We start from the raw sequence: 12,239 nt of genomic DNA on the forward strand, positions 1-12,239 counted from the left end.
TCCATCTACTAAAAAAAAAATAATAATAATCCATCTACTGATATATACTATGCTTTTATTTCACTAATACTCTCTAAAAGGACATTTGATTTGTGTCCATCTTTTTGTTATTATAAATAATGCTGGAATAAAAATAACTTGAAAATGAAATTATCTGAAGTCTTTGACAGTACATCTTAGTATTTTTTTTAAAGATGATTTAGGATCTTTAGGATGATCATTTAGGATTCAGCAGGAAAACGGAAATCACAACAGTTATTTTAACAGAGAGAATTTAATACAGGGAACTCGTTAAACAGAGTTTGGAAGCTTGTAAAGGCTAAAAGGGAGAATGGAGGTAAGAAGAAATAGTAAATGCATGAAACAACTACCTCTCTGGGGCTAGAGGAACAAAGGAAATAGGCTGGATTATTGGAAACTGGGCACTTAGGGGCCCCCAGCTAACTTGAGATGGTTTGTTCAAAGGAGAGAAGAGGAGTGTTCATTAAAAAGATATTCTGAAAAAGAAGAGGAAATGACTGGCATTCCTTCTCCATCTCCCCTTCAACTCAAAACAAACAAGTAACTTGTATGTGCTTTAGTAAAATAATCCAAACAAATACATGAAAAGTAAAAGAATTTTGCCACCATAAACACTGAAACCTAGCAAAATCCTATAGCGATTTGGAAGGCAATTTAAAATGTACATGTAATACACAAACTGGGCTTTATGGCAGCCATCATTACCTCATGCAAAGGAAAGAGAAAACGCTGGAGGAATTTTTTTTTTTAAAGGTAAATTATACTAAAACATTCTCTAGTTGTAAAAATCCATTTGAAATGCAAATGATCAGGGTCGGTTCAAAGCAACAGAGTTTTACCTATGCTTGAGCATGTATGACATACCCACAGTATGGGACCTTCTACTGATGCTTACCTCAGAAAGTAAAAGAAAGGAAATTGAAAGACACAGAAAGAAGTAGACAAGGACCAGCACTGGGCCTTAGTAACCAGTTCACTTGGATTATAAGGGTTTTTAATCTCTCTGAAGCCCTAACATATTTTACAAGTCCTAATTTCATAAAGTCCGAAGAAATGACTGAAAATTCTTATTAGCAGACTTGCTGACTACTTCCGCCAAACAGTTAACTGCCAAGTGGCTAAACAGAGAGAAGGACAAAGCCACCTAGCTTTACTGTGTCTGCAGCACCCAACAACTCAAAACCAGACAGGCAGAGATGTACAGAACCGCCGAAAGCAGAGTTCACGGTTTTCCACGAAACTCTGACAGACCCACAGGTGGCATTTACTCCACAGTAAATCATCCTCTGGGTCAGCAGCAGGAAGCTCATTATGGGCTGACGGTCCAAGAGACTGGGCACTTTTCAGAGTGCTACTGTAGTAATTTCCTGTGTGAAAAGCTCACTGCTGTTCTTGCATTCCTCAGGGTGCATTTCTTCTCATCTCAGAGGATGTTGCTCTTCCACAGGAAGAGGAAGGAACCAGTTGTTACTGGATGTGTGGGCAGAGAGAGCTGTTGGGCATTTTCAGCATGCCTCAGTCTCAGCTGTGGGAACTGGGGGTGCGGCTTAGGGCCCTAGACTCGGACCGAGCGTAGTCCTGCAGCAGTTAGGAGTCATAGCTTACAAAGACAGCATTTCTGACTGACTGGGTGTCATGGGATCTACCCCCAAAACCAAGAGCACCCTATACACACTGTATGTTAGTCAACTTGACAATAAATTATATTTGAAAGAAGGAGGAGGAGGAGGAGGAGGAGGAGGAGGAGGAGGAGGGGAGAAAGACAGCAGCTCAGGAATTTGGAAGGCAGAAATAATACCTGGAACTTCACACCTCCAGTTCCTAGAAATGTGCCAATATTCTGAAGGAAATTCTAAAAAGTACTCTGTTGGACTCCTAAGTAACGTATTTTATACAATCTTTTTGGATAGAGTCTCTTTATTTTTGTTTGTTTGTTTTTACATTTCACAGAGAAGAGTTTAAGTCCTAAATCATTTTTGTTGAAATTTAATTAGAATAACAGTTTTTGGTAAAAGGAAACCCTCATTAATGTAAGCTTTCTTTCCTTGTGACCTGGAAATTGGGAATGAAGCTCAAATTAGTATATTTTTCAGTATAGCTAAATCAAACAGTTGGGACTTATGGCCATTATGATTTTTATTAAAAACTACATTTTATTTGAAAGAAAAAAAAGAAAGCTTCTGACCCACACTATTAATCTCTTTTTATAGTTGTACTATCTTAGTAAATTTTACAGATGATGAGATCTGTGTCTTCTAAAAAAGAAAAAAGTCATGTTCCTTTAACAGACTAAAAAGTTTTAGTTGGATCCTTTTTTTTTAAATCAAAAAACACATTTTTTAAAGGTCAACTACCACATTCACAACTGTTGGTAGTTTTTATAACATATGGGTCATGATATACTTCAAAAGCAAAAGATACGACTAATTGAAAATAGTCTCTTTCCATCTCTAATATTTTCGCTCCTATCTCTAAAATAACTTGTATCTGGAAAAAAAAAAGTGGTGTCTTCTTTTAAATGGTAAAGGATCTGTGAAAACATTTTTCTTCATCACCTCTGTTGATTATCATGTATGTCTTATTTGTAAAATGTCTTTTGCAATTACTTCATTTCTTACAGTTTCAAAGGGCAACGTTTTAAAATTATTTCTCAGGGCGCCTGGGTGGCTCAGTCGGTTGAGCGTCCAGCTTGGGCTCAGGTCATGATCTCACAGTTTGTGAGCTCGAGCCCCGCGTCGGGCTCTGTGCTGACAGCTCAGAGCCTGGAGCCTGCTTCGAATTCTGTGTCTCCCTCTCTCTCTGCTCCTCCCCCACCCCTGCTCTGTCTTCTCTCTCCTTCAAAAATAAATAAAAACACTAAAAAAAAAATTTTTTTTTAATTATTTCTCAACCCTGATAAGAATTCTTTTGTTTCTACTAAGCATCTTAGAGTTACAATTAACTTTTTGAGTTACCGGATTAAAAGAAAAAAAAAATTACTGTATCATAGTTGACATGTTCACTATTGTCGGAAATGAAGACTAAAAGTCTTTTACTAAAAGAAGGAAAACTGTAAAAGGTACCAGCTAGTGAACCCGAATACAGATTCTACAAACACGTATGTTCATTTCCTTTCAAATGCTTAGAGCAAGGGCCAGGAGAAAGATACCCCAGGGCCACTAAACCAATGCCCAAGGATAACATTAAACTGTTTTCCTAAAGCTTCGTAAGCAGCAACAAAATTACAAACAACACACCTAGTTTCAGAAATCCTATGCTAAACTTGCAAATCAAAAGCCACCTTATAAAAATATTGCAAATTTTAAAAACTTAAAAAAGAATCTCACCTACCTCCAAATTTAGAGGCAGTTTATACGTAAAACCAGCAATGTTAGCATACAGAAAAGTAGTGAAAGCAGGAGGCTTGTGCAACCTGATTTTTACGGATTTCCCTGGAAAAGTAAATGGGGAATCTGGGGACAATAAATTGCATATTACCATTTTACACTTTCAAAGTGATAAATTTTAGTTTTGAGACATTTAGGTTTGCATACACTGTGTTCTTTCAAGTAAGTCTTTCCAAATCTTTGCTTACATAAGCAGTTAGGAACTGGAATCACTCTGAACTAGTTATGCAATGTTGTCTAGTAACCAGGACAAACTGTTGCCACAACATCCGTGGAAATAGTCTCTCTGTATCTGCAAGTTTACTCTTTGTATGTCCATATATTTTGTCAATGCATTAATATTTTTCAGAGAGCATCTACTGTATGACTATCTCCATGAAAGTGGGTAGCATTTTTCTTTCTAAAAATATGCTGAAGCACAAATCTTTCCAACAGGGAAACCAGTGCGCTTTGCTGAAAAATACAAATCTAAATGACATCTAGAAAGGAGTTGTGTGTTTTTTACCATTGCGCTCACTTCCTGAAGTCACAGCAATAGCAGAGGATCTCTTGGACTGATTCAACTGATCACTTTCCTGAGCCTAAAAAAGGATGTAGTAAAACCACGGTTCTTTTTCCCTCAGCAACCCCTCTGGCAGAATGATGCAGAGCCAGGAGATAATCTCAGCTGCCCTGAGGTTCCTCAAGGGTACACCTTACTGTCCCTGGGGAAAGGAGACAGGGAATCGCACAGCTGACATCAAACCTGTCAGGAAATCCTCTTGGCTCTGCCTTTAAAATACATCCAGAATGGATCACTTATCACCACCTCGTCCGCTACCACCCTGGGTCAAGGGAGGCCTCTCTGCTGACTATTCATTAGCTTCCTAACCAGCAAGTCTTCTTGTTCCTCCCCACCCCACCCCCGGGGCGATTCTTCTCATGGTGGTGGCCACGGTGAACCCATTAAAACCTAAGTCACGCAAGTCCCACCTCCGAAGGAAAGCCTCTGGAGGCGCCCACCTCACTCTCAACTGGAGCTTCCAGCACTGCTCCCACTTGCCTCGAGTGCCTTCCCAGGTACCCGTGTGGCATGTTCCCTTCATTCCTCACGTCACCTCTCGCATGACCCTTGTCCTGAACATACTACCTAAAACGCACCCTTAGTCCTGTCTGCCTTTAGTGCTTTCTACACCTTTGCATGTTTTGAGCCTGTATGCGCTGGGCTCTATTATGCTATACAGTCTGTTTTTTAACCTGTGAACTGCCCGTCTTCCCCACTAGCATGTTGAAAGCCGGCTTCTCTGGGCAGGTATTATTGTTCGCTTTTTCTAAAGTCAAGAACAGTGAATGGCACAGAACAGTTACTAAGTGCAGGCTGAGACACACGTGCGCTGCAAGCAGGCACATCCCTGGCCTTTCACTGCAGGGGCTACCCGGTGAGGCAAGCAACTTAAAGATCCCAAACTAGACTGATGCACTTCTATTACCGTGGTACGTATTTGCAACTATTTCTGAGGTGTCTACTTACAACTTGCTTTCCCCAATTGGAATGTCCCTATCAAAATCCTATCCAACTCTGGTTAGGTCAAGAATTGGTCAAAAGTTTCCTTCTAGAGGAGTCCTCTAGTTTTCTCCAGCCCATTAGTGATCTTTTCAGAATACTTCCATCAATAATCTCTTATGGCAATCATACACACTTTTCATCTAGTATACTGAAATTGCCACTTATTTCTTAAACTCTTATTTCTATTGGGCTAGGTTGTAAGTTTCTTGAAGTCAGGTAGGCAGCTTGACAGGCCACTGAGCATCTCATGTGATGCTTTCATGCACTACAATTTTAAATATCTTGACTGCTGGAGCACCAAAACCCTTGATTTTTTTTTTCCTACAATACAATCGCAAATTCTCACTGTATTATAAAGATTAATTTGACCTGAAATACTGTCCCCAATTCTAAGGAAAGACATCCACATTACGTTCATCTTCTACACAGTGGCCAGAATGAAGAGGAGAATCACTTTGATTCTCAGAAGAGAGTCCAGTGTTTCGACAATCAGAAGAACGTGTACAAGATTATCAATTTCATTTTGTTCATTTGTAGGACAAATAAGAGTAAAATCAACACATCAAACCTTAGGAATATAGTTTACTTAAAATATTTTAATAACTCTAGAGTATTTAAAACAATTTTTTTTATCATCAGTATTGTTTTTTTAAAAAAGACTTTACATTAGGATTCAGAAGAGAAATTCCTATCTTGCCTGCCTTTTGCAGGGGAGGAGTGACGATGGGGAAGGGTCTAGAACATCCCACATCACATGTCAATGCCAATGCTAAATGCTGTTGTACAACTTTGATGATAAAATCTTGGTCTGGTTCTAACTGAATAAATGAAAACATTAAAAGACTCAATGGAATCTTGCAAAACCCTTAGAAAATCAGTATATAATAAGTAACAATGTAATGAGAATAAAGATTCAGGAATGTGAGATCAACATTTTAAAACTATATCTATATGACAGCCAGTACAACCCTTTACAACCACTCCCCTCTTTCTTCTTCTTCTTCTTTTTTTTTTTTTTATTTAAACAATTAAGCTTTAAAAATGCAGATTGGTAACAGCTTATTTTGATGCTGAAATATCCTATCAGATTTCCTGCCTGGCATTGGAGGCACAAGTGCAAGTCACAGAGCTACCAACTGTTACACTGTATGCCACAATTTCTTCTCTGAAGTAAGAAAGCACCAGAGCCCAGATATCAGTATTCTCAGATCTAGAAATCATCCTGAATGTAACAGTAAATCAGGTCAAAGAAGCAACAGAAGCCAACTGTTCCCTATACCATAACAAATCTGCTCTTATCCTACTAGGAAATTTGACAAATTAAGGTTTCAAGAGTAATCTTTTTTATGCCTCATCTTGAAAATTTCTTCCAGTCTTCTACAAAAACCAAACGAATAAATACCCCAAACAAAGAGTGATCACAATAACAAAACCCAAACCACCTTTAATCACTGTGTGTTTTGGCTTCTAATATTTCTCTGGGTTTTAAAATTACAATGACATGCAAAGTTCACATCATGAATACTCAGCGCAGTGGTGCTTCGTGCCATAGTAGACACAAATATCCTCTACAACTATGCCTGATTTGTTGTGCAGAAGGAACAGAAAAGCAGCCGAAGTACAGAGGGGACTACAGATTAAGACTCACCAGTAGATTAACGGAACATGAACATTTAAAGAGATTTCACCATAGTTTTTCTTTTTTTAATGTTTTTAATGTTTATTTTAGTTTTGAGAGAGAGAGAGAGAGCGCACAAGTGGGAGAGAGACACAGATAGAGGGAGAGACAGGATCTGAAGCAGGCTCCAGGCTCTGAACTGTCAGCAGTGCCCGAGGCGGGGCTCGAACTCATGAACTACGAGATCATGACCTGAGCCAGTCAGATGCTTAACCAACTGACCAACCCAGGCGCCCCTCACCATAGTTTTCTAACCAATTATCTAACAGTGAGCTAAAAGAAAGATATATACCTTGACAATTTAAAGGAAGAAGCGTTAAAGATAATCTTTATAAAAAGATGCTTTATGAGCATCTAGTTTTGTCTTCAGAGAATGTCCTAGTAAAATAAGTAACATCAGGAGTCTTTACACCTTACCTAGGGGCAACCAGCTATCTTCCAGATTGTAAAAGAATCTACTTAGAGGGGATTTCATTAACCTAATGCTAAACCAATTTAGAACAAATATGTTTTTGTTTTCCTATGTTTTGTTTTATTTGTATGAAGCATCAAGCACACAACTCAAAGTAACAGTACAGTCTTCTTTGTAATGTTTATATGTTGGGTTGAACCATGGGGAAATCACTGACATTACACCATTTTTGCCTACAGAATGGCAATTTCATATAATCCCACCTAATATTATCCCTTATGTGGACAATAATTGTACTCTTAATTAGTTTTGTAGCATAGCTGCAAACTTGTTGTGCATTTATCATACAAAATTGTCCTCTCAAAGTCCCACATACATCATAGTCCCTGAGTTAGGGTCCTATAACATGGACTAGTTGACTTGGGCACCCTTAGATTACCATCCAGGGACAGACACCCTGCTATCACTTGCTAGGTGCCAATTATCCCACTTCCATAGCATACTCTCAAAAACATCTGGATCATTCATGTCATGAGACCTTGCAAAGCTTGAAGGGTACTGGCAGGGAGAGTGTCGGCCAAAGATTTTGGATGATCTGTGATATTTTCTAGGTCAGGCATGCCCAACTTTATAGACTGATAACCTCATAAGAAGGCATCAAATCTCAGAAACCACCTAACTTTTTTGCTCCTTTTACTACAGAGGCAAAACCCCAACCCATTAGAATTTATAAGTTTCGACAGCATTCCTTTTGAGTAATTCATTGAACAAACATGAATGTATTGAGCACTATTACAAGTCACCAATCAATATGGCAAGAATTGGATGTCTAGTTAATTTTCAATGTCATAAGTAAGCTACTAATGCAGAAACGCTAGGAGGGATATTTTATAAACATGAATACTGTAAGAGACAAGACCACAGGCCTGCTTGAGGTTCTAGGTGTCACCACCGATTACTGGACTTCCTTCCCTCTGACAATCATCCCCTTGGTTACTCGCCCTCCTCCCAAGCCCCCAGGCTGATTTCTTGTGGGTGGAACTTCTCATGAGTGATCTATGAGTATTCTCTCTCTGGGATTAACACTGAAAGAACCCTTTAATACTTTAATAGGTACAGTTCTTTCTGGTACAGGATAGATTCAGGATGGACTAGTCCTTCTACAGGATTCCTCTACAAAAAATACTATTCTTGACATATGCTGGAAAGTGTACAATGTCATAATGTCAAGTGTTTTGGTTTATTTCCTTTCTTGGCCACACATTAATAATCTCTCCAGAATATTTAACTATCCGAGTAGTGTCACCAAAGACCATGCATGCAATGCCTCCCATTCATTCTTAGGACTAGTTCAGCATTGACTAGCAGGAGTTGATGGCAACGATGATTAGCCTTGCAAAGGCTAACAGACTCCAATTGAAGTCTGAATCTTTGACTTTACACTGCGCAAATAAATTATATGTATGTAGTTGTTATAAACAAAATTGCAAATACCAAAAATACTTAATCTCTGGATAATCCACCATAGGGATTATCCACTAATAGGGACAAAGGGAAATGGCTGCTTTACTTATAGCTTCTATGGAGAAAACTAGAAGTGAGTTTAGCATCTCTGAAAGGCAACTAACAGAGAAGAAAATCTGTTCTGTGACAACACAGTGAAATATCACCTGGATAGCACCTTAATAGGAAATGAGACAATGAGTACGGGTTAGACTGAGCTCAAGGTTATCAAAGTAAAGCCTTTTCTGATAATTGGTGCTGCTCCCCCTTGTGGCTATTTAGACATATTGTAAATATGACTTTTTGTACAAGGTTTTTTTTAATGCTAAAATGTTAGGCTATTTAGCCCATTTTTTATCCCCTCTCCCACACACTTTTTAAGGAAAATGGATTCTCCAAATAATTATATGCCACTTAAATGTCAAAGAAAACTTACTGTAGTAGAATCAAAAGAAAGGATGTCCATAACAGGGGGAGAAGAAGTCTGCAAATCGATTACCTCAAGCTTTGGATTAATCTGTGTATATATACAAGAAAAGTTGACATTAGTTTTTTCTACCATAAAAAACAGAATGCTATTTGCAATAACCTAGAAGGTATTCCTAATATATTCTAAAAATTAAAATACATTGCTAAATTCACTAACATGAATACAAAAAATTTTAAGTACAATATCAGCCTATTGAGTCTATCAATGTATAAGAAAAGATCACTATGACCAGGTGAATTTATCCCAGGAATAAAAAGTTGATTTTACATTGGAAAATCAACATAATTTACCTATAAAGGGATTTTTTTTAATAAAATAAAATAAAATGACCCACCTCAGAAGATGCAGAAAAAAGTCCTAGCCAGTTCATTAAAACAAGAAAAGGAAATAAAAGGTGTTAAGATATAAGAATTGGAACAAAAGAAATAAAATTGTTATTCATATATAATTATCCATGGAAAAAATTCCAAGAGAATCTACTGCTGACTCATTAGGAAGATCCAAAATTGATACACACAATCAAGTGCACGTCTGTACTTCAACACACAGTCAGAAAATGTAAATTTATGGGGTGCCTGGCTGCTCAGTTAGTAGATCAGGTGACTCTTGATCTCAGGGTGGTGAGTTCAAGCCCCACATTGGACATTAAACAACTTTTAAAAAGAATAAAAAGATATCATTTATGATACCATAAAAATGTAAATACATCAGAATAAACACACAATGGTTTGTGTGGGAAAAATAATAAAACTAATGTAAAATATATTTTAAAAGACCTAACTAGGGGAGCCTGGGTGGTTCAGTCAGTTGAGTGTCTGACTCTTGGTCTAGGCTCAGGTCATGATCCCAGGGTCGTGGGATTGAGCCTCACGTCGGGCTCCAGGCTGTGTGTGGAACCTGCTTAAGATTCTCTCTCATTCTCCCTCTCTCTCTCTCTCTCTCTAAAAAAAAAAAAAAAATATATATATATATATATATATATATATATATATATATATATATATATAACAACCAATTTTTAAAAACCTCTTGCATCTGATTACATCAAACCCAAAAATTTCTTTTTAACAATGGACACCACAAAGTTAACCATTAGAACATGGAAAAGGAGGATAGATTATGATGTCTGAAACTGAAAAAGTAGGTTTTTCTTGCACATCTACAAATTAATGTGAAAGACAGTGATCCCAAGAAAAAATTATGGAAGAGAAAACCTAACAGTTGACCAGCATATTGAGAGATTTTCAGAAACATTATTAGTAATTAACACAGATTAAAGCGAAATACCACTGAACATCTATTAGGCTCCAAAAAATGAGAAAGCTCAGTGATGCCAACCTTGTTTATGGCAGCACTGTTTACAATGGTGGAAAAAAAACCACACAACCAAAGGCCCCCAAATATTCATCCACAGTGGAAAAGACACATAAATCGTGCGAATTACTACTGTGCTAAATTCATTGGGATCCTACCCAGCCGTGAAGATGAGTAAAATACAATATGTAACAACATGTGAATGAATGAATAAATGAATGAATGAATGTATGAATGAATTCAGAATCCGTATGTAGGATTCTCAGGATTTTAACATTAAGTGTAAAAGCGCTTATAGAGAAATATACTCAGTATGACTTCATTTGCATAAAGTTTAAAACCATCTAAAAGTAAATAACATCTAATTATAGATTCAAATATATATAGTAAATGAAAAAGAAAAGCAAGATTGGCTAACTAGATTGGCTATTATTTCTGAGGAAGGTCACTTCAGAATTCTAGAAGATGAAAGAAAAAAATAAAAATAAAACCACATCATCATCAATTATTTATTAAAGATCGTGAATACAAGTTGGTTAGCCAAGGGAAACACAGATAGCAGAACTTTGTATCAAATGAATGGTCCCAGCAGTGGGTATATAAGAACCTCAAAGAAGAAACTGTTGACTTCGTGAGAAAATCTTCCCCACGGAGAAAACACAGGAAGGGCTTAAGATGGATCTTTGAAAGAAAGGTTTGGAAAACAAAACCCGAGAGACACAGAGGAGGTCAAGAGCATTCCTGAGCACAGAGGCAGAATGCTGATGTGATACCTTTGCACAGGGTAGTAACAGGAGAGGTTGCAAGGGGCAAATTGTGACAGGTGAGGGACCTGGGGAAGGCACAGAAAAGATGGGGCCCACCACATGTTTAGCAAGACGGATCGGACAGAGGCATGTAGAGTAACAGTGAGGACACCATTGCGACAGCCCGGGACTGGGGTGATCAGGGCTGAGACCAGCGGAAGAGGAGCTGAATGATTTTAAAAGCACTTATCACGTTTGATGGGTAAAGCTGTAGTGTGGGAAACATTAAGAGGCTTTTATAATTACCCAGCCACCTGCGTCAGAGGCGCAGGCCCCAGAATGCCCACACCACAGAGAAGGGTTAGCACAGCGAAGGATGCAGACGAGGGCCTATCGGCCCAGCCTGCCAGCACCTTGGTTTCTTTCTGGCTGCTCCAGACAGCAGAAAACACAGCCCCCTCCTATCAGCTCTGAGTCCACACTGGGGGCCGAGATAAGAAACCTGAGGATCAGTCACCTTCCTTCCAGTCTCAGCCTAGCCAGGCCACCGGAGAGATTGCCTGCAGACATTTTATTCTCTTTTATCTACTGCCACCTAGTGTACACATGAAATCAATTACGTACGAAAAATACAATCTGGTTTTACCATCTGAAATTGGAACTGTTCAAAAAATCTAAATCCCATGGAAATAGCCTCTCTCGTGGGGAAATCCTTGAGCTGCTTTCTACAAGTTGGAGAGCTCCTGATGGAGCTAACGAGTTGCTGACACATACATTAAAATGGAGCAGGACGTTCTTTAAGTAAAGCCTTACAGTCTTCTCAAAAAGAGAATATGTGGAGGGGCTGGTTCTGTGCTAGCTAATCTCCAGGAATATTAACAGTACGTTCTAGCTCTCCATCCTTATTAAAGGGAAGGACCCTGTAATAACTGTGCTCACCTTGAAATGGAGTGGGCTGCGTTTTGAGGGCTGAGTGTTCCATCACTGAACAAGGGCACGTCACGGAGGGGTTCGTGCATAAAGAAACCCTCACACGCACCACCCACTCTGGGGCTCTGTGAGGAGCACGAGGACTGCTACTAACAAATTCTGAAGGGCAAGGAATACGCACGCCTGTCTTGTTCTTTGTTGCACCCTCTAAAG

At 38.6% G+C, this 12,239-nt stretch overlaps 1 protein-coding gene across 5 annotated transcripts in view; it reads right to left on the reverse strand.

Annotated features, from left to right (window-relative positions):
* POC1B (POC1 centriolar protein B) overlaps positions 1–12,239 on the reverse strand; it is a 96,647-nt gene that overhangs the window by 31,809 nt on the left and 52,599 nt on the right. For 4 of the 5 annotated variants that reach the window (XM_027071119.2, XM_027071120.2, XM_053226589.1 and 1 more), the window contains one exon: positions 8,983–9,063. The exons of the other annotated variant lie outside the window; for it this stretch is intronic. In XM_027071119.2, the coding sequence (XP_026926920.1) occupies positions 8,983–9,063 (81 nt within the window). The remainder of the gene's footprint in view (positions 1–8,982; positions 9,064–12,239) is intronic. 5 annotated transcript variants of the gene reach the window in all.

This window comes from Acinonyx jubatus, chromosome B4 (genome assembly GCF_027475565.1).
Source record: "Acinonyx jubatus isolate Ajub_Pintada_27869175 chromosome B4, VMU_Ajub_asm_v1.0, whole genome shotgun sequence".
NCBI classification, from domain to species: Eukaryota; Metazoa; Chordata; class Mammalia; order Carnivora; family Felidae; genus Acinonyx; species Acinonyx jubatus.